Source organism: Arvicola amphibius, chromosome 2, assembly GCF_903992535.2.
Source record: "Arvicola amphibius chromosome 2, mArvAmp1.2, whole genome shotgun sequence".
In the NCBI taxonomy this organism is placed as follows: domain Eukaryota; kingdom Metazoa; phylum Chordata; class Mammalia; order Rodentia; family Cricetidae; genus Arvicola; species Arvicola amphibius.
Genome location: NC_052048.2, coordinates 188,103,739 through 188,125,832, shown reverse-complemented (window position 1 = coordinate 188,125,832; position 22,094 = coordinate 188,103,739). Strand labels below are relative to the sequence as shown.

At 41.3% G+C, this 22,094-nt stretch overlaps 2 protein-coding genes across 2 annotated transcripts; one reads left to right on the top strand and one right to left on the bottom strand.

Moving 5' to 3' along the window:
- Positions 1 to 7,751: 7,751 nt before the first annotated feature.
- Positions 7,752 to 12,795, top strand: Prss58 (serine protease 58). Its single transcript, XM_038319405.1, has 5 exons — positions 7,752 to 7,794; positions 10,297 to 10,435; positions 10,632 to 10,888; positions 12,426 to 12,565; positions 12,646 to 12,795. Exons 1-5 carry the CDS (start codon positions 7,752 to 7,754, stop codon positions 12,793 to 12,795), a joined length of 729 nt encoding a protein of 242 aa, XP_038175333.1.
- Positions 12,796 to 13,228: 433 nt separating this feature from the next.
- Positions 13,229 to 21,017, bottom strand: LOC119807402. Its single transcript, XM_042054575.1, has 4 exons — positions 20,887 to 21,017; positions 20,330 to 20,631; positions 14,400 to 14,560; positions 13,229 to 13,409 (listed from the first exon to the last, which is right to left on the bottom strand). The coding sequence occupies exons 1-4, from the start codon at positions 20,939 to 20,941 to the stop codon at positions 13,229 to 13,231; spliced, it is 699 nt and encodes a 232-aa protein (XP_041910509.1). The 5' UTR covers positions 20,942 to 21,017.
- Between the last annotated feature and the right edge of the window lie 1,077 nt (positions 21,018 to 22,094).

Below are 22,094 nucleotides of genomic sequence, written 5' to 3'. Positions count from 1 at the left end.
GGGACTGCACATTCATTTACCAGCATCCCAAACCCTAATAATCACACAGAAACTCTATTAATTACCACTCTGTTTGGCCAATAGCTTAGGCATATTCCTAGCTAGCATCTTAAATTAACGCATTTCTTTAAGTTTATGTATTGCTACAAGGTTATGGCCTACTGGTAAGGGTCCAGTGTCCTTCTCCTTTGGCAGCTACATAGTGTCTCCCTGACTCCACCCACTTTCTCTCTCCCTCCCTCCCTCCCTCCCTCCCTCCCTCTCTCTCTCTCTCTCTCTCTCTATATATATATATATATATATATATATATATATATATATATATATATATATATATATGTAGTGAGGAGCTGCAGGCTGCTTCCCGCCGCCTGGCTCCTGCACGGCTAGCTTTACACCCAAAATCATTACGCGGAAACTGTATTCTTTTAAATACTGCCTGGCCCATTATTTTCAGCCTCTTACTCATATCTTGATTAACCCATATTTAATAATCTGTGTAGCACCACGAATGGTGTCTTACTGGGAAAAATTCAGCACATCTGACCTGGTGGCTGGCTTCATCGCATCTGACATCTCTCTGAGGAGAGGCACGGCAGTCTGGCTCAGAGAGCAGAGACATGGTGATTTATCTTACTTAGGAGAGGCGTAGCATCTGACTGAGCCATCTACCTCACTTCCTTCTTCCTGTTCTGTCTACTCCACCCACCTAAGGGCTGGCCAAGGCAGTTTGTTTATTAATGAATGAAATCAACACAAACAGAAGACTTTCCCACATCATATATATATATATATATATATATATATATAACTATAGTCTCATCAACATGATGGGCTAAACACACACACACATACACACACACACACACACACACACACACACATATATTCCATATATATATATATTCCATTTCCTGCTGGCTTTATTCTGCCGTGCCATAAGCCGAAACAGCTTCTTTATTAACCAATGGTAATAAAACATATTCACAGCATACAGAAGGGAATTCCACATCATCTACCATTTTCTATCTAAATAAAGAGAAGGGTTTTAACTTTAACATAGTAAAATTACATATACAAAACAGACATCAAGCAAGAATTAAAGTTACAATATTTCTTTGTGAGTTTAAAGTTTCATATCTAATTTATCTTTATTCATGACTAAGGAAAACTATAACTCTCTATCTTAAGCTCCATCAAAGACCCCATAAAGATATACAATATTACCTAAGTAAACAAGAAGTACATTGTAAGCAACTTCCAAAACTCTAGAATTGACAGAAACATATTGCTGCCTGGACAGTTACCCAAATTCATTTGTAACATTTTGGCATCCATGTTCAGCCTGCAGGCCCATAATATCTGGCAGACTTTTCCATGAAGCGGGAAATTTGAAGATCTGTTCTGCCTTGTTCTGGCAAAGTTCATCAGTTGCTTTCTTCTGTGCCCTGCAGAATGTCTGACAGTTTCTTCTGTGAAGCGGGAACCCTGAAGCCCATTCCGCCTTTTGGAAAGTTCAGCAATCACTTTTCTGTAGGTCTTGCATACATTTTATCAAGACACAAAGAAATATTTTTTTAATTTCAAAGAGAGCTATTAAAATAACTTTTAATGCTTATTCTCATCAAATGGCCTCTGATTTGGTAGTATGAGGACTTTCATTTTGGGACAGACTGACACCACCAAACTCAGAGCCATATCTACATTTTTAAGCCTTTTGTTCTCCATCCTTTCCATTGTACTAGAGAAAGGTTCCTACTATGTACAGACGGTCTCTCAGACTGTGATGTGGATTCTCCCTGACATTCCCTTTGAGTTAATTTACTTTTCTATATCTCCTTTACTGACGTGAATTTATTTCTTATGTTTATTGCGACATATTTGTGAAGTAGAATACTATAATTGAATACTTGTATACAATGAGCAATGATTAAATTAGGATAACTTCAACTTCCTCAAATAATATATTCCCATGTATCAGAAACTATTGAACTCTTCTAGTTGAATTTCATTATAGCATAACTTACTGTGAGTTACAGTTCCTTCCACTGGGCTATAGAGCAAAAGAATTTTACTCATATGCCATTGTATTTTGGCATCTTTTCTGTCTCCTCTTAGTTTCTTCTGCCCTCACTCAAACTAGACAAATCTCACTCAAACTTTGGACACCAAGCACTTGCTCCTAGACCTTCTTTCTTATTGCAAAACTTCTGGATTTGTTTTGTTTTGTAGAATCCTCCTCTCTATTAGTCTTTCTCTGCCATTATTGGAATTCTTCTAGGCCTTGGCCCATCTTTCCAGAAATTTCTCCCCATTTTTCTTACTGCTTCCCATCCTTGTGGTCATAAAATTTCGCTGTGGAGTGTAGCTCTTCCTCTCAGAGACACTGCTTTTTTTAGTCTCTGCCTTACTTAACCCACACATTGTGGTATCACACATGGTGGTAAATCTCATTACATGTCTTCCCTGTGGACTGCGTCCTGGGAAGTCAAAATTTCATCTCTTTTACAAATAAATAACAAAAAATCTAAGAAAACATCAGCACATGGTATATATTGTGTTATTTTCCATTGCTGTATACAAATCTTTAACACAGACTTAATGCCTTAAAGCAACATGTTACAACCTCTGATTCCCATGTGTTCAGTTTAGGCACAACTGAGCAAGGCTTTTTCCTCAGTTTCTGAAAAAAAAAAGCAATTATCCATCAATTAATCAGTCTCCCATTAAAATTTATCTTCTGTTCTTATACTTCACGGGGCTCTGGTTTTCTGCTTGCTGCTGGTCGAACACTGATGCAAGTTCTTAAACTGATCTGCTTAGAGAGGTCGGCAACAGCTGGGCCACCTCACCATAATGTCACAACATTGGACTTCAACAAACAAGCATGGAGACTCACCTGTGGGGGTTAGCAAAACTTGCACAGCATATAATCTGTTTTTATGCATCAACATCATAATCATCATGTGGCTGTACTCCACACAGAGTTTATAATCTGTCTTTATGCGTTAATATCATTATGTGACTACACTCCATCACTTCTGGAGTGTTCTATTAGACTCCAGTCAGAAGGACTGCTCATATTCAAGGGGAGAGGGCCATAGAGAACAGGACATGGACTTATGTAGTGACAAGGCGACAGGCAGGCCTGCTTTTCATCCCGCCCGTCTCCTGCACGGCTAGCTTTACACCCGAAATAACAACACACAAATTGTATTCTTTTAAACACTGCTTGGTCCATTAGCTTCAGCCTCTTACTGGCTAACTCTCACATTTTGATTAACCCACATTTAGTAATGTGTGTAACACCACAAGGGGAGGCTTACCGGGAAGATTCTAGCCTACATTTATCTTGGGTTGGAGCTTCATTGCATCTGACCCAGAAAGGAGAGGCATGGCGATTGTCTGAGCCATCTGCCTCACTTCCTTCTTCCTGTTCTGTCTACTCCACCCTCCTATGTTCTAACCTATCAGGCCAAGCAGTTTCTTTATTAATTAACCAATGAAATCATCAGATAGATAGAAGACACACCTACAGCAGACTTCGAATCTATATGCTACAAGATGTCCTCTAGCTAGGCCTCACTTTGTACTATGCAGATCTACAAACTGTGACAGTGTTTAGTGCTATGCATGCAAGCGAGTGTGTGGGTGTATACGTGCATGTGCATGCATTGGAAGACCAGAATAGGACACTGGATGTCCTCTAGCTAGGCCTCACTTTGTACTATGCAGATCTACAAACTGTGACAGTGTTTAGTGGTGTACATATCAGTCCAGTGTCATTCAGAAAGAAATTCACAGGCCTAGGAATTCCCTGTATTATACCTCTCCACACAGTCCTCCCTCCAATCTTTCTCCAGATCATCATCTAAAGGGATCATACAGAATATACTCTTTTCAGAATCACATATTTCCCTTAGAGATTATACTTGCTCTATGATTTTTGATGTTTGCTATCTGTTTCTAAAATCATTGAACTAGATATTTCTGAATAGGAATGTACCACACTTTTGTTTATTTGTGTACCTATTGATGGACATCTTGGCTGCTTCCAAGGTTTAGCAATTACAGATATACAGCTATCATTGTGTAAATATTTTCAATTCACTAGATAAAATGCAAGAAATATGATTAGTTACATCATATGGTAGAGTGATACTTAGCTTCTGAGTGAACTTCTAAACTCCCTGAACTCCAGCATCACCTTATTTTGTCTCTACGGAACCAGAGTTAAAGAGATAACAGCGGGAGGAAGAAAATCCAAAAGTAACAAAATACCCAGAAAAAAAATCATGAGTCCCTTTGTGAGTTTGTGTTGGCCAGTTAGTCCAGGGCATGGGGCTTGCTCTGGAGTGTGGTTAATAAACCTTTGGCATTTCATTGGGGAAAAAAGAGATTTTCCATTTCCTAGCATGTGTCAGTTGAAAATAGCTTCCTGGTTAGGGGTGAGACTTTGTTTACTTCTTCTGAGTGCTGGTATTTTGTCTGGTTTAAACGTGGATGAATCTTATGCATGCTGCCAGTCTCTGTGAATTTATACCTCATTGGCCCTGGTGTGTCTGGAAGATGCTGTTGTTTGGGAGTCATTGTCCACCTCTTGCTCTTCCCCTCTTTCCACATCCTCTTCCACATAGTTCTGAGCCTTGAAGGGGAAGGATTTAATAAAGACACCCGATCCAAAGTTTCTCACTTTCTTAACATTTACCATTGTGGGTTTCTGTCTTAATGACTATCTGCTGCAAGAATAAGCTTCTCTGGTGAGGATTAAGTGATGCACTGATCTATGTGTATAACAATATGCCATCAGAAGCCACTTTATTACTATATCCCTTTAGGAGAATAATAGTAGTAGGTTTTCCCTTAATGTCCAGAAACCATTTAATCTCAGGTTCCTAGCCATTTTAGCAGTGTCAGGTATGGGTTCCATCTCATAGTGTGAGCCTTAAATCCCCTTAAAAATGGTTGGTTACTCCCATAATATTTTTGCACTATTGCACCAGTATATCTTACAATCAGGGCTCTGTTGTAGAGTACAGGATTTGCAGCTCAGTGATATTAATGACTACTTTTCTCCTCTAGTAGAATTCTAGTCAGTATGGCTGAAACTTCTGTTTATGCACCAGCTCAATTACCCCCTTTTAATTTTACATAAATAAGTATTTTCAGCAATAGGTCTTTGTTATTAGCATGTGGAAAGTAACCAATAACCTTGACAATAGCCTGTTATGTTTGAAAGGATCTATGAGACCCCTTTGGCCAATGACTCAGCATGACTGAGCATAAAGTAAACTGTTCTTTGGTGTAGGAGGTTCTTCTGTCTATGTGTTTCTTTCATTGCTTGAATAAAGAAACTGCCTTGGCCTTTTGATAGAGCAGCACTTAGGTAGGCAGAGTAGACAGAAATGAATGCTGGGAAGAAAGGCAGAGAGAGAGAGAGAGAGAGAGAGAGAGAGAGAGAGAGAGAGAGAGAGAAAGCTGCCATGGAGCTGCCAGATCAGACATGCTGAATCTTTCCCAGTAAGCCACAACCTCGTACTGTTACACAGATTAACAGAAATGGGTTAAATTAATATGTAAGAGCCAATAAGAAGTTAGAGCTAATGGGCCAGGCAGTGTTTAAATTAATACAATTTCTGTGTGGAAGCTATTTCCGGTGTAAGCTAGCCAGGTGAGACCAAAAGCAGGCGCTCTCTCATTCAACGAAAGCTAGCAGGGCGGCCCGGACCAAAAGCAGGCCCTTTCACACAACAGTTCCTGACACTGAAGCATTTCCTTGGTGCCATAAGATATCTAATTGGGGCATTAATATCCCCCATTACATGGTGATTCCACTTAGGTTACTTTAATATATGCATATGTTTTAGGAGGTTACCATTGGTTTTGCCCAAAGGCCTTTAGTTGTTAGTTGTCCTTGCTCATATTCCCTTCTTTGCCCTGCCCTTCCATCCCAACTTTCTCTCCTATTCTAGTTTCCTCTTTCTCTCATTATAATACTATTTTCTATATCTACTTCCTTGGGAATTCCCCAGACACTTACTAGGTACTAATCTCCATTGTTATTCAGGTTAAAACACCCTTATAGAAAGCTTTAAAACTAATATCTGCTTATAAAACAAAACACACAATATTTTTCTTTTGGGGTCTGGATTACCTTACTCAGAATGTTTTTTTTTTCCTAGCTTCATCCATTCATCTAAAAATTTCATGATTCATTCAGTGGAATAATGTTCCATTGTATAATGTGCCACATTTTCATTATCTATTCATTGCTTAATGGATGCTTACATTCCTTCAAATTTCTGGCTATTATAAGTAGAATAGCAATGCACTTGGATGAGCAAGTATCTCTGCTGTAGGACATAAAGTCCTTTGGGTATATGCTCAAGAGAGGTATAGCTAGATCTTGAGGCAAATTGATTCTCAGCTTCCTGAGAAACCTCCACACTGATTTCCACAGTGACTGTACCAGTTTGCACTCCCACCAGAAATAAGTAAGTATTCCCCTCCCCCAACATCCTTACTAGCGTGTGTTATCATTTGTTTTATTATCTTGACCATTTTGAATAGGATAAAATGAAATCCCAAAGTGGTTCTAATTTACATTTCTCTCAGGGCTAAGGATGTTGCATATTTCAAGACTGTTTATCAGCCATTTCTATTCCATGGTTTGGGGAACTCTCTAAGTATTAGATTCTTATAAGAAAAATAGTCGGTTATTCCCTCACCCTTACTGTACATACGCACATATGGGGAAGACCAAGTGAAACTTCAGAAGACGGTAGCCATCCCTCAGGCATGAGGGAGAGCAATCTTCAGCAAATTTGTCAGTAATTGGAGAACTGAGTTCCAACCTCCACATCTATAAGAAAACTAATGTTCATTACTCGAGCCACCCAGATTGTAGTATATTTATTTTAGCAATCCAAGGAGAGCATCCAACAAGGTCACCATCTTCTCGGATCTTAGATCCACTTTCAAGTCAGGTTGCTTGTTTATTGTTAAATTTTAATATTTCCTTACATTTATCTGGATAGAGATCTTTTAGGAGAAGTGTTTTGCAAATATTCTCACCTAATCTACGCCACACACCAGTTCCTTCTAGCTCTGAATACCTCTGTTAGTACTCATTCGCTTCACTGCCTATCACTTCTTCCTGCTTGGGAGCTCCTTGAAGGCAGAAATGGAAACTTTAAAAGTATGTATCCCCAACAAACATAACATTTTCTAGTCCTAGTAACATCTATATGGTTTAAAATGATGGTTGGTTGTTTAGAAATACAAGAATTAAGGGTATCATGATAACTAAATTACTTCAAAGACACCCTGAGTGCCCTGTGGAGGGGTTAATGTCAACACCAGTGTCACACAAATGGGATGGCATCATAGAGACAGGAGGGGTCTGTATCATGCACACAGCTCAGAGGGCAGCCTGCCTGCACAAATCCAAGAGCAGGGGCCTGCGGAGACATCGTGAACGTCTCTCTGGAATTAAGTAACTTCTTCAAAGGGGGAAAAAACTCAGATCTAGGCAGCATGAGAGACCAGGTTTACAATGAGTTGTTCCTTCCCTCTGACGCCGTTCTCTACTTTGACGGGAATACCAAGCCTGCCACGGAAATAATTAGTTGATATTTGTTTTTCTCACCTAGATCTCTCTATTGGTTTATCATCTGTATTTCATCTCCTTCTTTCTTCTTTATACAGGGATACTTAGGTAAACTCCATCTCATAAAAAGGCTTTCAACATCATGATCAAGCTTGTCTGCCTCTGCATTCTTTCCACCCTGCTTGGTGAGTATCTGCACATCTGTGTTTATTTTCTAAAGAGGAGTCCTTGGGGAGGCATGGAAGATAGGAAAATCTGGGGGCATCTTTTCCGATTTAGTGGATGACTGACTGATCATCTCTCAGCACGGCCACTGTCCCTACCCAGTTTACTTACTCCCTGTGACACCTGCCTTCCGCCCTTCAAGTTGATTGCTTATGTTGCCAAAATCTCGGTGGAGGCCTCCAATTGCTGCACATCACGCCCCCATGTCTGTGCTCTGTGCGCTTTTACCCAGTTACTGAGCTTCGGGCAAGGGGCTGGAGGTTAAAAACACAGACACACACAGACAGAGAGACAGCAACATGGGTCATCCTTAAATTCCCCAAGAATGCCCCCTTTATTGTGTTCAGGGGCAGATTATAGAGATAGCCATGCCCCAGCCAAACCCACCAGAAACCACTCTCCTGCCATCAAGAACTCCTGAAGGTCTTGTGCTCAGAGCAGCTGTAGGCACTCAGATCAGGGGATTACAAGAAATTCAGGATCTGGGGTCTCTCTGCTCCCAACATTATGTGATAAGGGAAAGGCATGGTGACACACCTCCATGCAATCTATTCTGCATTAGGAGTTGATTCTGGACCTGTCTGGAACATGATAGATATCATGGTACAAAACCAGGAAATAAAGGCCCAGATTAAGAAAGGAACCCAACTAAGGAATATAGCAACAAACTTAGAGCTGAACATTTCCTGGCATGGTTTAGCTACACACCCCATGTTCACTGTGTTGGGACAATGTCATTTTATCTGTCTTCTAAATATACCTTAAGTCAAACACATCTCACTACATCCATTGCTCATGATCGTCCAAACCAACATCATTTGGCTGGAGCATCCATTTATCCATCCAATAGACCCTTCATTTCTACATGCTCTGCTTCAAAAGTTTCTACAAGAGAGCTGTCATAACCACCTTATTTAAATCATTAAGTGTTCCCACCTTCATTTAGAATACAAATCTGCATGATCCCAACATTGCACGGAACAAACTACACCTTCTCTATCACTCTCTACCACCACTTCCAGCCTTAACTCATACCATGTAAGCTACATTGGCCTCAGCGATATTCCTTAAGCAGGCCCTAGACCTCTTAATCTGGCTGTAGCTGCTTCCTCTGTCCAGAATCTCTTGCCCCACATATCTGATGATCTAACCGCTCTGTCTCCATGGCTTTATTCTTTGCCTGTTTGGTCAACCGTGACCACTGAATGTTTGTTTTATGAGGCTTCACGGGCTGACACATACCCCAAACAACTACTACTGATGATATTCCATCTTTCCTTGGCCTAACTGGATCCTTGTGGCTTTAATGACCATCAGCATGCCAGTTTATTTACTTGTGTTTATTATTTTTCAATGTGTTTGCCAATTCAGATGTTTGAGAGCTGGGCTGTCTGTTTTATTTTCAGGCTCCTCAAGTTTCTAAGCAGAGTCTGGCATATACTAGTGCTTGGCACCGGTGGAAGTAATTAGTCCCTAGTTGTCCTCAGGCTCTGCAAGCATTGGTCTTGTCGTGGTAATGGCATTGTTTACGGTAGGAAGAGATGGATGACTTGTAAAAGTCCTCATATTAGTTGCTATTCTCATTGCTACAAGAACCGACAAGAAGCCACATAATGTAGAAAAAGTTCATTTGACTTATGAGTTGAGGTTACTGTCTATTATGGTGGAGAAGTAATGGGGGCAAAAGCAACTTCTAAACTGGCAGCAGAAGCATGACGCTGCTTGTTCACATTTAGGCAGATCGGAGACTGGACAGGAAGTGGGATAGGTTATCCGTCTCAGAGCTTGCTCCCTAGAGATCTGCTTCCCCAAATATCACCACAGCTGGCATTCAAGTATTCCAATATCTTAGCCTGTAAGGGGCATTTTTACAGTCAAATGTTAGCAACACTCTAAAATGTCAAAATGGTATAGTGCTGAGCTAGTCTAACAGTTTCCACTGAATTATTTAAAATAAGAGATTTTGTAATTCTTTTAAAGGGCATTTCTTTATTACTTTGTGTGTAAAATAAAGAGGCCCATGTGCTATGGTAAATTTGTGTAAGTCCGTAGACTACTCTGTGGGGAAGGTGCTCTCCTTCCACCTTTGAGTACTTTCTGGGAGAATCAAACTTAGACTGCTAGGCTTGCTCAGCAGGTGTTCTACCCACCGAGCTTTCTTACAGGCCTAAGAGACTCACTTCTCAAATTGAGGACTATTTATTTACAACTAAAAGGATGAACACTTTCTAATTTATAAAGTAGGTGTTTCTATCACTTTCCATTTTCTTCTGAAAAAAAAAAAATAAGCCACCTTAAAAAATTGATTCACGTTGTGAAATGCTGAAGAGGAGGGGACGATAACTTGAAGCTTGTGAAATAAATTTCCCCCTAGCTTTTGGCTTCGTTATTGTGGTTTGGACATTCTTTCCCCTAGAAGTTTTCTCTGTGATTAATGAAAACTCCCACCCCTCTCCTCCCAGGTACATCTGCCTATAATCCAGACCACATAGCTGGTGCCACTCCCCCCTACTTGGTCTACCTGAAGTCTGATTACTTGCCCTGCACAGGTGTTCTGATCCGTCCTCTTTGGGTGATCACAGCTGCGCACTGCAATTTACCGTGAGTGCTCAGAACCTCAGACCCTTGTGCTCTATGAGGTCTCAGGTTAGATATAGACCTAGCTACTTGAGTACAACTCTCAATAAATGGGACATGGAAGATAGTCAGGGGATGTTCCTCGGGGAAGGCTAGTTAAGGGCCATATGACTGCTTAAATATTGATAAAGTGCTTTTATGAACACCCCCATTATTCTAGGCATCTTCAAGTGATTCTTGGAGTCACAAACCCAGCAGACGCCACTGAAGAGAATGTCACGGTGACCGGTTATGAGAAAATGATCCAGCACCCATTCTTTTCCATCTCTTCTATTTCGTATGACCTCATGTTAATCAAGCTGAAAACACTGGTCGAACCCAGGAAGTATATAAAAGCAGTCGAACTGCCCCAATACATCATCCCCGAGAATACCATGTGTTCTGTCTCCACCTGGGCCTACAATCTGTGTGACACCAGTGAGTTCCGGGCGTTAAGTAATGGCTTCTGACTTTGCTGGCATTGTCTTGGAACTCTCCTCTGAGCTTCTGCAGTTCTGCTTTCATATGATTTACTTCAAGCTCTGAAGTCTCTGTTTCCTGTTCCTGCTCCTCAATGGGAGACTTTCAAGCCTTTTCTCTACTATACCTTTACCTTTTATAAATTAATATTTATTTATAAGTATAAAAGAAATAGTTTCAATGAGAATATATTTATATGTTTAGGACTAACTTGATGTGTAACACAGCTAACTGTTGTGTCAGAGTTTCAATCTTCTTTGCTCAAAATGAAATACAGCTCTTTATCAAAAGTTTCCAGATCATTTCAAGCAATGAATGAGCTCAAATTCTTATAATCTGAAAACACAAAAATTCCTAGAAGAATAAATTTTGAATATGCTTAGCAACAACAGAAGATAATTACCTGGGTTACACCCACTGGATATAACTGTGGGTTACACTTCCCCACAAAAAAGTACCTTATTTTGTTCTAACTCATAAAGTAAACATTTCTGACCAAACTCTCAAGAGAAAGGCGGGGCTGTGAATTTTTTGTTATACTAGAAAGCAAAGAAGCTTAGTGTTTACTCTGAAAATTGGAGTCATGTTTTCAAGTAAAGGTTTAGAAGTATTCAAATCAAGTCCCAAACTACAGAACTTTTGCCTAAGAATCCCTAAGAAGAGCCCCTGCAGATTGGCTGTACATGTAATAAGATGGTTCTCATTCCATGACAGATTAGAAACACCTCCTTTTGTTGTTGTTGTTGTTGTTTGGGGTTTTTGTTTGTTGTTTTGGGATTTTGTTTTGCTTTGCTTTGGTTTTATTATTAACTAATTTATTTTACATCCTGATCAAAGTTCCCCTCCTTCCCCTCTTTCCACTCTTCTCCAACTCCCCTTGTGCCTGCCCTCCCCCATTTACCCATACATCTTAGAAACCCTTTGTTATGGATATGTTTCATTGATAATTCTTTTGAGACTTTGATGTGAAAGAAACTGCTTAAATTAGGAACCAGAAGGCATGGTGTTAAATCCTACTATACCACTTAGTCTGGTTGGGTTTCCTTTCCTTTTACTAGTGTCTTGGATGAATTATTATTATTATTATTATTATTATTATTATTATTATTATTATTACTATTATTATTATTTCTACCACCTGACAAATAAGAAATTCAGCTCTATGTTTCTAAACTCCCTCAAGCTCTAAAACTTGTATAACAAAAGACACTCTCCAAATGTTAAAACTCCCAGACAAATTTTAAAGCAATTGGCTTCATTTTGTTGCAGGACTGTCTCGCTTAAACAAACCACCCTCCTAAGGAAATGGAATAGACATTCTGACAAGTTTTGAAGTTAGTAATCTGCATGCTTAGTGTCTAAGCTTCTTGGCTCTTTTCTCAGAGTTTGAACTCTTGTCCTGGTAGTAGAACAAATGTTGAAATTAGAGGAAGCAAAAGGAAGCTTTAGTCCTTAGGAGAACTCATGACGAGCATGACTTTTCTCCTTCCTCTAGCCAAGGATCCTGACTCACTGCAGACTGTGAACATCTCTGTGATCACCAATGCTGAGTGCCGTAATGGCTATAAAGCCTATGACATCAAAGAAAACATGATCTGTGTGGGCATCGTGCCAGGACGAAGGCTACCCTGCAAGGTAGTGTATTCTTGAGGCCTTATTTTTCTCATTTACTTCCTTCTGCCTGAAAGATGACCTGTTTTTCTCTTTCCTGATAGGAAGTGTCGGCTGCCCCAGCAGTCTGCAATGGTGTGCTTTATGGAATCCTGTCCTATGCAGACGGCTGTGTTCTGAGGGCTGATGTTGGTATCTATGCTAGCATCTTTCACCACATGCCCTGGATTGAAGATACCATAAAAAATAACTGAGCTCCCTCAACAGGAAGAATTTAGAACCTTGTGATAAAACTTGTGCCCACACAATCCAACCTCACAATTAAAACACCTGGGCTCATTGGCCTGTAATAGGCTCTCTGGGTACTTCCTCTGTACACTCACTGATTTAGCAGCCCCTCCCACACAGAGCCCATCACTGAAAATGGGAAATTCAAGACTTAGCATTTTTTTTTTTTTTTTTTGGTTTTTCGAGACAGGGTTTCTCTGAAGACTTAGCATTTTTAAATCCAGCTGATAATAGAATTATTGAAAGGGGGCCAATTCATTATCATTTGGGGACCTCAAACTCTCAACTACTAGCACTAAATTTGGTGTGTTTTCAGAAAGTTAAACACATCGTTCTGACATATCAGAGGAATCAATTGGAATAAGGACTGAACAATGGGGACTCTGGAGAGGTATTGCTTTAGGTCCCATATCCACACAACTCGTTTTTTAAATTTATTATCTTCATCCTGACTGCAACCTCCCCTCCATCCTCTCCTCCCACTCTCAACCCTGCCTCTCCCCACAAATCTGCCCCTCCTCCGATCTGCTCAGAAAGGGGCAGGTCTCCCATGGGCATTAGCAATGCATGCCACTTCAAGCTGCAGTAAGACCATGCACTTCCCCCTGTGTTCAGGGTGGACAAGGCACTCCAGCATGAGGAATAGATTCCCCAAAACAGCCAAAGCACCAGGAGCAGCCCCTACTCCAATTGCCATGACATTCACAAATAAACAAAATTACATAACTGTCACATATACGCAGCAGCCCTAGATAGGTCCCATACAGGCTTCCTGGTTGTTGGTTTAGACTCGGTGCGCCAGGTTAGCTGTTTTCTGTAGGTTTTCCTCTGATGTCACTAACTCCACTGGCTCCACAATCCCTCCTGCCTCTCCTCACCACGACTTCTGAGCTCCACCCGATGACTACCACAAGACTCTTCATATCAGGCATATATATAAAACTCAGTCACTTATTTGGAATGTCTACTCGTAATATAAGAGGTTAAAGTTCAAAGTTCCCTGGAGCTTATAACAGCTACATGGGAATGCAGAACCAACTTTCCTGGTATAAATTTGCCTCTTCCTGTAGTTACTGTTTTGAGGTGACTATTCCGAGTAATGTATTTCATGCCTCCATGCCATCGTACGTTGCTCTCATCAGTGTTGACTGCAGTACCCACCTCAGGAGCTCTACCTCATTCGGGCCGTCATTCGCGCATTCTTCTTCCTCCTCTTCTCAGTTCACCTCCAGAGCTTCAGCCACGGCCACAGAGTTTTAACTGACAGGTTTCCATGGTGATTTCCACTGGCCAGCTGACTAAAGGTTTAAAAAGCAGAAGCAAAGACAATCTGGAGCCACTACAAGTGTAGACCATTGGAGCTTTTCAGCACAAAAGGCTCAGAAGCAAATCTTGACCCCTCAGGGGTTTTAAAACCTCCAACCTGTCTAAGCCTCACCTAAGAGTTCCCGGAACCAAAACTATGTGTCAATTGCTAAGTGAAAAGATGAGAGCTTCCGCATCACGTGTTCTGCAAAGTGACATTTTAGCTATGGGAGATGCAAGCACAATTGAGCTCATGACGTCTCACCATGCACAAATGTTTCTCAGTTTCGGTGATGAAAACTTCAGCAGGGCACACTGCTGTGGGGATGTCTGAATTCCACAGGTGTGGTTGTCACCTGTCTGTGCTTCCATAAGCTCTAAGACTTCCTTTATTGGAGACAGACAGTGAGAGGGGAGGTAGAACGCCTAAGTCGTCAAGGCAATTCATGGGTGTAATTAAGGGCAGAAAAATACAAATCCTCAACATGCTTCTCTGGTCTTATGTTTTATGATGGCTTAAGATGAGACCCGTGACAGTTCTGTGTTGTGAGAATGAATAAGACAACTCACCCAAGTAGTGCAGAACAGCATCAGCACGTTGAAGGCACTCAAAAAATCTGACAAGGGCTGATTGGGAATACAGCTTGCTATTTCCTTATATCTATTGTCTTAAGCAATTTGGGATGCTTTGTTTTTTTAAAAAAAAAATGGGACTGGAAACTTACAAACTACAGATGAAAACAAGCCTTTGGTATCTACTGATGTCCATTTAGCTACATTTGCAAATGGCAGAATGCATATGGCAAAAAGTTAAAGAAAAACAAGTAAAAGATCAATTTTAGTTCCTTAGAGCCCTTCTGTAAGATGTCACTCACATCCATGAAAATGTAGCCTCATCTCTAACACTATTGCACTTAAGATTTAACATAAATCTTGGAGAGGACACAAATATTCAAATATAGCACTTGATCAGAGGAGAGATTATTTTAAACTCACAAAATGAGACTCAGAGATCCAATGGATGTTCTGATATAATTTGACTACATACGCACTTGATGCATTTAACCCAAAATGATAGACAGAAGAGAACTTAAATGTAAAAGAGGAGAGGGATTGTTGCTTCAACTTCTAAGGACTGAGCTAAGAAAATTACAGAACAAATAGTTTGCCATTGAAGCTATTTTTAACTTTCTTGGTTACCATCTTCATGCAAAATGTATCTGACAGTTCCCCCATTCCCAGTGGATATAATGGGCTCTTGCTGAACCAGTAACTGACCTCATTCTAAAAATCTTTCTCCCCAACTTCCTTACATTTCTGTCTAATCTTCTCGCTTAATGTTCATTCTTCCAAAGATGCTTCTGACTTCACATAGTGACAGGTGAGCTCAACTCAAGTACCAACAACCTCAGTGAACTTGTAGAATTATTTCTTCAGAAATATTTCTGATTTATGAGATGTTGGAGCTCAAAGGAATAATAATGGATTTGTGATATTTTTTTGAAAGAAGGGAAATAGAATGATTTGAAGGTAAGTGTTTCAGAGGCTTTTCTTACTCATGGTAGTGAAAGCCTGTCTATCCCTGACTTGAATTCCCACACTTTCTGAGCTCAGTCCCTTTTTCTCATAGGCTGAAATGGGAGTTTATTACATGCAAGCATCCATGAAGCGTGGGACAACTGTAGGGTGATTATTTTGGCCTCTTCTCCCCTCTGCTTTGCAGCACACTCACCTGACTTGCTCGTACTGCAAAGTATGACCTCCATAGGCTGTCTAACCTCACCCCCTTTTCCTGGTGCATCTCAGGAAAGAGGCAAAGGTGTTCCCAAGGATGCCTTTCTGTCTAATTTCCTCATCCTAGCAGAGACAATGCAATGAAGCACTGATAACCATGAATTTAAAGGCAGAATTCCTTTGTTATGTACAAATAGTTAACAAGTATATAAAAAGGTGTTCAGTTCTCCAGCACTGATAATCATAAAGGAAATGCAAATCAAATCACAATGATATGGTTCTTCATCCCAGGAAGAATGACTCTGGTCAAAAACAAATTAGATAACAAATGCTAGAGGGGATATAAGGAAAAATGACTCCTGTAAACTATGGATGTATATGCAAATTCATAAAGCCACCACAGAGAACAAAATGGAAGTGTCTGAAATGTTTTCAAATAGAAGTATCTCATGAGGCCACTGAACCACTCAGGCATGGATCAAAAGGAAATGGAACCAATACGGCAAGGGATACCTGAACTCCCATGTTGGTTGTTTGCATCATTAGTGCTATAGTCAAGAAATGAAAACTGTTTCAATAAAATGAATGGATCAAAATATACAGAACATATACACAACATAATACCATTCAGCCACACAAAGAATAAAATGATGATTACCGGGGCTGGGAGTGTAGGAAAGAAGAAGAGGAGGGAAGAAGTAGATCGGTGTGGACTGAGCTCTGTTTATATAGGAGGAAGCCACGTGTGCTAGCGCACAGTAGGGTGAGTATCAGAAGTTATGCACTGTGTATCTCACAAACCTCAAAGAAAGAACTTGGAATGATTTTACTACAAAAAAATAAGTGATTCAGGATGTAAATATATTTAACCGTTAAACATCTCAAAATATACATGAGCACTGAGTCGTGACATAGTAGTACCTCAGTCACATTTATAAGCTTAATGTTTTAAAAGGATGTTTTTCTAGGTATAGGAGCACAAACTTATAATCCCAGCACTTGGGAAGCTAAAACAGAATAAAAAAGAGTTTAAGGACAGCCTCAGCTACATGAGGCCAGCCTGGGTAACATGAAACCCTGTCTTTAAAAACTTAAAAATTAAAATTAAAGGTGTATTTTCTGCTGGTAGTGTACCAGTATGGTATCAGAGTCTGCACATGTCCATATCCAGTGCAGTGAGCAACTCTAAGGTTTCGTATTCACAGTGTTGGCATAACTGGATGTCAACAAGTAGAGGAATGCAAATAGATCCATATCTATTCCCAAGCAAAAAACTCATGTCCAAATGGATTAAAGAGCTCAATATAATCTGACCACACTGAACCTGATAGAAGAGAAAGTGGGGAGTAGCCATAAATGCATGGGCACAGAAGACAATTTCCTAAATATAACACCAGTGTTACAAACACTGAGAACAACAGTAAATAAATGGGACCTCCTAAAACTGAGAAGCTTCTGTAAAGCAAAGGACACAGTCAATAAGACACAAAGGCAGCCTACTGAATGGGAAAGATCTTCACCAATCCCACATCAGACAGAGGACTCATCTCCAAAATATATGAAGAACTCAAAATTTCATATTCTCAATCTATAGTTTTACTGGGGAAAATACTAAGAAAGAGATCCATACCAAAGTCTATAGTGATATAAACTACCCAGATAGCTTTTACTCACAGGTAGCCCGGTCTCATCTGAGCTGAAAGTTCTTCAACTCCAAATCTCCCATCTGTGGTTCATCTTTAACTTACCCCATCACCCACTTGTCTTTTACTAGACACAAGCACCTATCTAGTTCCTCCTGTATGAACCCATATTCCCTTCTATTATTTAGTTATTTAAATAGATAACTAAGTCTAATTAGGATTTTGACTGTGATTTTTTTATACCTAGCTGATCTGTCTGTCCTAAATTTTTCTCCTGATTTTGATACAGAACATGTGGAATGTGGGTGTGAAGCCATGTGGCCACCAGGAGGACATTTTGGTAGTCATTTCTATGTGCTGTGTGTGAGGGTGTGAACATGTATGTGAGAGAAGGTGGGGAAGGGTAGAGATTGAGTCCAGGCCAAGGCCACAGAAACGCAGTGGAAACTACTGTGGAAGTCGGAGAATTGAAAGAGTCCTCCAAGTGCAGCTGGCACCACTTCCGGAGGAAAAGTTTCTGATTTTACCACAGACAACACTCTAGAAAGAAGGTCGGAGAGTGTTGTTGAAAGTGTCCTTCTCAACAGCACAGTTTTGGAAAAGTTCAGGAACAGAAACGCATGGCCAGGACTCTGGAGCCTGAACATGAGGCAAGTCATGCCATAGGCAGATAAACTTCTGAAGATCTGAAGGAATAGATGAGAGCCAGAAGCTGGAGCAAGGAAGCCCTGTTGGGTCTACCAAATAACCTCAGCATCCTGAAGAATTATGAGCAAATGGTGCCCCCTGGTGGAATGATCCCTTCATTCTCTACAGAGCTGGGAAAACAGTCCTCCGGTACCTGGTCAGACTTGGTGATTCCACACTACCATAGCTCCAGGTTGTTCACAGTCTACTTTAGATCCGGCTCAAGATCCTGGGCTTCATGTTAGCTCACTGTCTTCTCCCTCTGATTCTTCCTCCCCGTTCCCTTCTCTTCTCCCCCTCCTCCTCCCCCTTCCACCTGCCATGCTCTGTGATTCTGCAGTCCTCTTGATTTCTAGTTATTTGCCTGGCTTGATCTGCTCTCTACCCTGGAGGTGACCTCGCTTAGGTTGCAAATCCAATTCAGACTTGGGCTTCCTAGTCCAACATCAGCTGAGCCCTAAATGGCAATTCTTGACCCTTGTATTTTTCTGAGGGCCTTATTTTCTGAAAGATGAGTTCAAATTAGCTCACCAGTGAATATACCTCTGACTTAGAGCAATTGATGATCAGTATGTCTCTATCTCTCTGCCTCTGCCCAGTGTGTGTGTGTGTGTGCCTGTGCATGCGCACGTGCGCGCGCGCGCACACACACACACACACACGTGCATGCGCACCTGTGTGTGGATTTGGAATATTGAACCCATGTCCTCGGGGTTTTAGGCTTGCAAGACAGATGCTTTATCAAGTAAGCTATTTCCTCAGCTTAACTTGATTTACTTTTTAAATATTTTCTTTGGGCAGAGTCTTCATGAGGTTTTTTGTTTTTGTTTTATAACTGTTTTGACTAAACTGATAATTGGCAAGAAAAAAATTCTGGTTTTATTTTTTTAATTTATTATGTATACAATATTCTGTCTGTGTGTATGCCTGCTGGCCAGAAGAGGGCACCAGACCTCATTATAGATGGTTGTGAGCCACCATGTGGTTGCTGGGAATTGAACTCAGGACCTTTGGAAGATCAGGCAATGCTCTTAACCTTTGAGCCATCTCTCCAGTCCAAAATTCTGGTTTTAGTAGCTTCCAGCTGGAAAGTCTGACACAGGAGGGAGATTTATTTTAGTTTTCTTTTGCACTTATTTGCTATGTTAACTGGCAGGTGAAATAATATTTTCTTTAAAATGGCATAATAAACACAAAATAAATTGGAGTAACAAAGGGATACAAAGAATAAATTAAGGGTTTTTTAGGTCAAAGTGGGTGTACTAAAAACTTGGGCATCATAGAAACAAGGGTATGGTTCCAAGAGTGTGGTTCAGTGGTTCTCAACCTTCCTAATGCTGGGATCATTTAATACAGAGCCTCATGTTGTGGCGACCCCCAACCATAAAATTGTCTTTGTTGCAACTTCATAGCTATATACTTTTGACTTTATATAGTTTTGCCAGTATTATGATTTATAGTGCAAAACTTGTGTTTTCCAATGATTTGAGAAGGCCTTTTGTGAAAAGTTATTCTACCCCCCCCCCCATCCCCCAGAGGGACAGCATCCCGCAGGTGAAGAATGACAGGTGCAGTCGGGGCTGCACGTTCATCAGTTCAGCCCACGCTTATCTGAGCTATTGAAATTTCTCTGGATTTTAACCTAACCCTACACTGGGAATTGACACTGGCATCCCAATCAGCCTGCTTTTCACTCTGCATACTGCGGAGAGAAGAGCTAACGTCTAGCAAATGTTTCCATGCTCCTCTGCACCACACCATACTGAAGACCCCACCGGGACTGTGTTGCTCAGTTTCCACAGCTGCCTTCTGGGATGGCCACATTTGCTGCCTCCGTCCAACAGAATCAGAAATAGAAGTGTAGGAGGATAAAGGGCATCTTCCAAGCTCACTGTGGAAGCCCGAAAGTCGATGCTCTGAGCTCGTCGGAACCTGAGGTTGTTACTGTATGGCTCAGGCAGAAAAAGAACAAGTGATAAATCAGAGAGAGGCCACTTCTTGCTAAGGCACAGGAATGGGGAAGTCTGGGTCGAAAGGAAGAAAGTTCAGAACTGCCTTCAGAGAAGCAAGGGTTGGAAGGCAGGGCGGACTGTGTGTGTGGTTTTTGTTCCAATGCCCCAGCAGAGCTTACCACTGTGTCTATACTGCAGGTGCAAAACAAGGTTCTGCCCTGGGTCATGTTGGCCACTTGGAGCCTCAGCTCTGTATCAGTGACTCGTGTGGCCAGGTAATCAGCACCGGGGAGAGATTTGGCCTCTTTGTCCCCAGAACTCCGCAGACTGAACAGCCACTGTAGTTGCTGTTGGAGATCCTGCTGGTACCAGCTCATCCAGGGGTACTGAGAATTCTTCAAGATACAGCGCAGGGTCACAGCTTGACCACGACGTACCAGACCCCACCTAGGCTTCTGCTCCAGCAAAGTTACCGTGGAGTCTGAAACACAGACAGGCCAAGATGAAAATAGCAGACTGGAAAACCCAATGTGTAGCCAACTGAGCCAAATCCTGAAAAAAAATCTGAGTTACACAGACACAAGGCTGCCGAGAAGAGAAACCTTGACCAGGGAGAGAGACTGTGCAGATATTGACTGTCTTAAATAGTTAGGGGCAGCTTTTCTGCGTGCTAAACTAAAGCAGCAGGCCTCTCGTCCTCCCCTCCACCCTCTGGCTTCCTCAGTTACCATCTGACCTGTAGTCACAGAGGCCATGCGTACACAGAGGCACAGAATGAAAAAGTGCCACATTCCTGTCTTCTCAGGCTCTCTCCAGCAAAAGAAGGTCAAAACCAGTACGGTTGCAACCAGAAGCTTAAGCCCTGGGACTGAAGTTCCAAGGGCATGGCTTCCGCAGGAAACTGCAGCGCATCTTTAAAGAGCAAACCTCAAGCTGAAAGTCTGCAGCATTTCCTGTTGTCTGAGCCTGACTATCCTCTCTCTCTCTCCCACACCCCTTCACACTGCACACTCACTGAGTAGCTCAGGAAGTGACTGGGCCCTGCAGCCTCTCAGGAGTGATCAGATATTTCTGGAAGTGGTTTGAGTTTGAGTCTCAGCTCTTTCAAGGGATTAAACTATCTCCATATAACCAAGCAATGGTGACAGAACTCTCACCCACAGGCTTCAACTACATGGGGAGGCTGTTGCAGGGTTGTATTAGGCAGTATAACAGTGGATGCTCATTTCCAATTATCTGTCTGACTCCAGCAATGCAAATGCAAAATAAAAACCAGAGCTTTGTCCAGAGCGAAAGAAAAGATTTTCCTTTTTGTAACTGGCCTGGCAGAAATAAAGATATTCATAAAAGACACTTGTGTCTTTCAACCTGACTATTAGGCTATTGATACGAAGGACCCCAAAGAAATGGTAATTTCTCAGGAATCATATTCTGGGAGAAGGAAAAGGTACCAGCCAGAGCAGGAACTTGTCTCCAGGAAAGAGATTTCACACAGCTCTAAAGAGGCTAAGGAATGGTGGGTCAATGGTGGGTGGGACCATTGTTTGACCTAGACTGTTTATCCTTGGCCCCTAAACTTCTCATTTTAGAAACCCCAGCTGACTTGAGGAGTTCACTGGGTATCTTCTTCCCTTTTCCCAATGAATCCACGCTAAATAAATATTTTTCTACTTTTCATTATTGATTTGGCTCCTTTCATTGAGTTATTGAGAAGAGGTGGACAAAGTCAGTGTGGGATACTGGCTTCTGTTCTGTCTCAAACTCGGTACAAATGACTTACTGAGATGCCTATTTAACATAAGTGGACCGGGCCTCCAGGTTCTCCCGACATCCCTTAGCTCTTATCTGCTTTAGGGTATGACTAGCATTTTTTCACCCTCCTACTCTAAACTTCTCCAACCCAGCAGCTGGACTGCCCTTCCCCCAGCTACCCTTCCCTATATA

Coding starts and splice junctions, on each gene's coding strand:
- Prss58 (XM_038319405.1), top strand. CDS start 7,752: ATGATCAAGCTTGTCTGCCTCTGCATTCTTTCCACCCTGCTTG. Junction 7,795..10,296: donor CATTCTTTCCACCCTGCTTG/GTGAGTATCTGC, acceptor CTCTCCTCCCAG/GTACATCTGCCTATAATCCA. Junction 12,566..12,645: donor GACGAAGGCTACCCTGCAAG/GTAGTGTATTCT, acceptor CTTTCCTGATAG/GAAGTGTCGGCTGCCCCAGC.
- LOC119807402 (XM_042054575.1), bottom strand. CDS start 20,941: ATGTGGCACTTTTTCATTCTGTGCCTCTGTGTACGCATGGCCTCTGTG. Junction 20,632..20,886: donor CATGGCCTCTGTGACTACAG/GTCAGATGGTAA, acceptor TCTGTGTTTCAG/ACTCCACGGTAACTTTGCTG. Junction 14,561..20,329: donor CCTGCAGTATAGACACAGTG/GTAAGCTCTGCT, acceptor TTGACGACTTAG/GCGTTCTACCTCCCCTCTCA.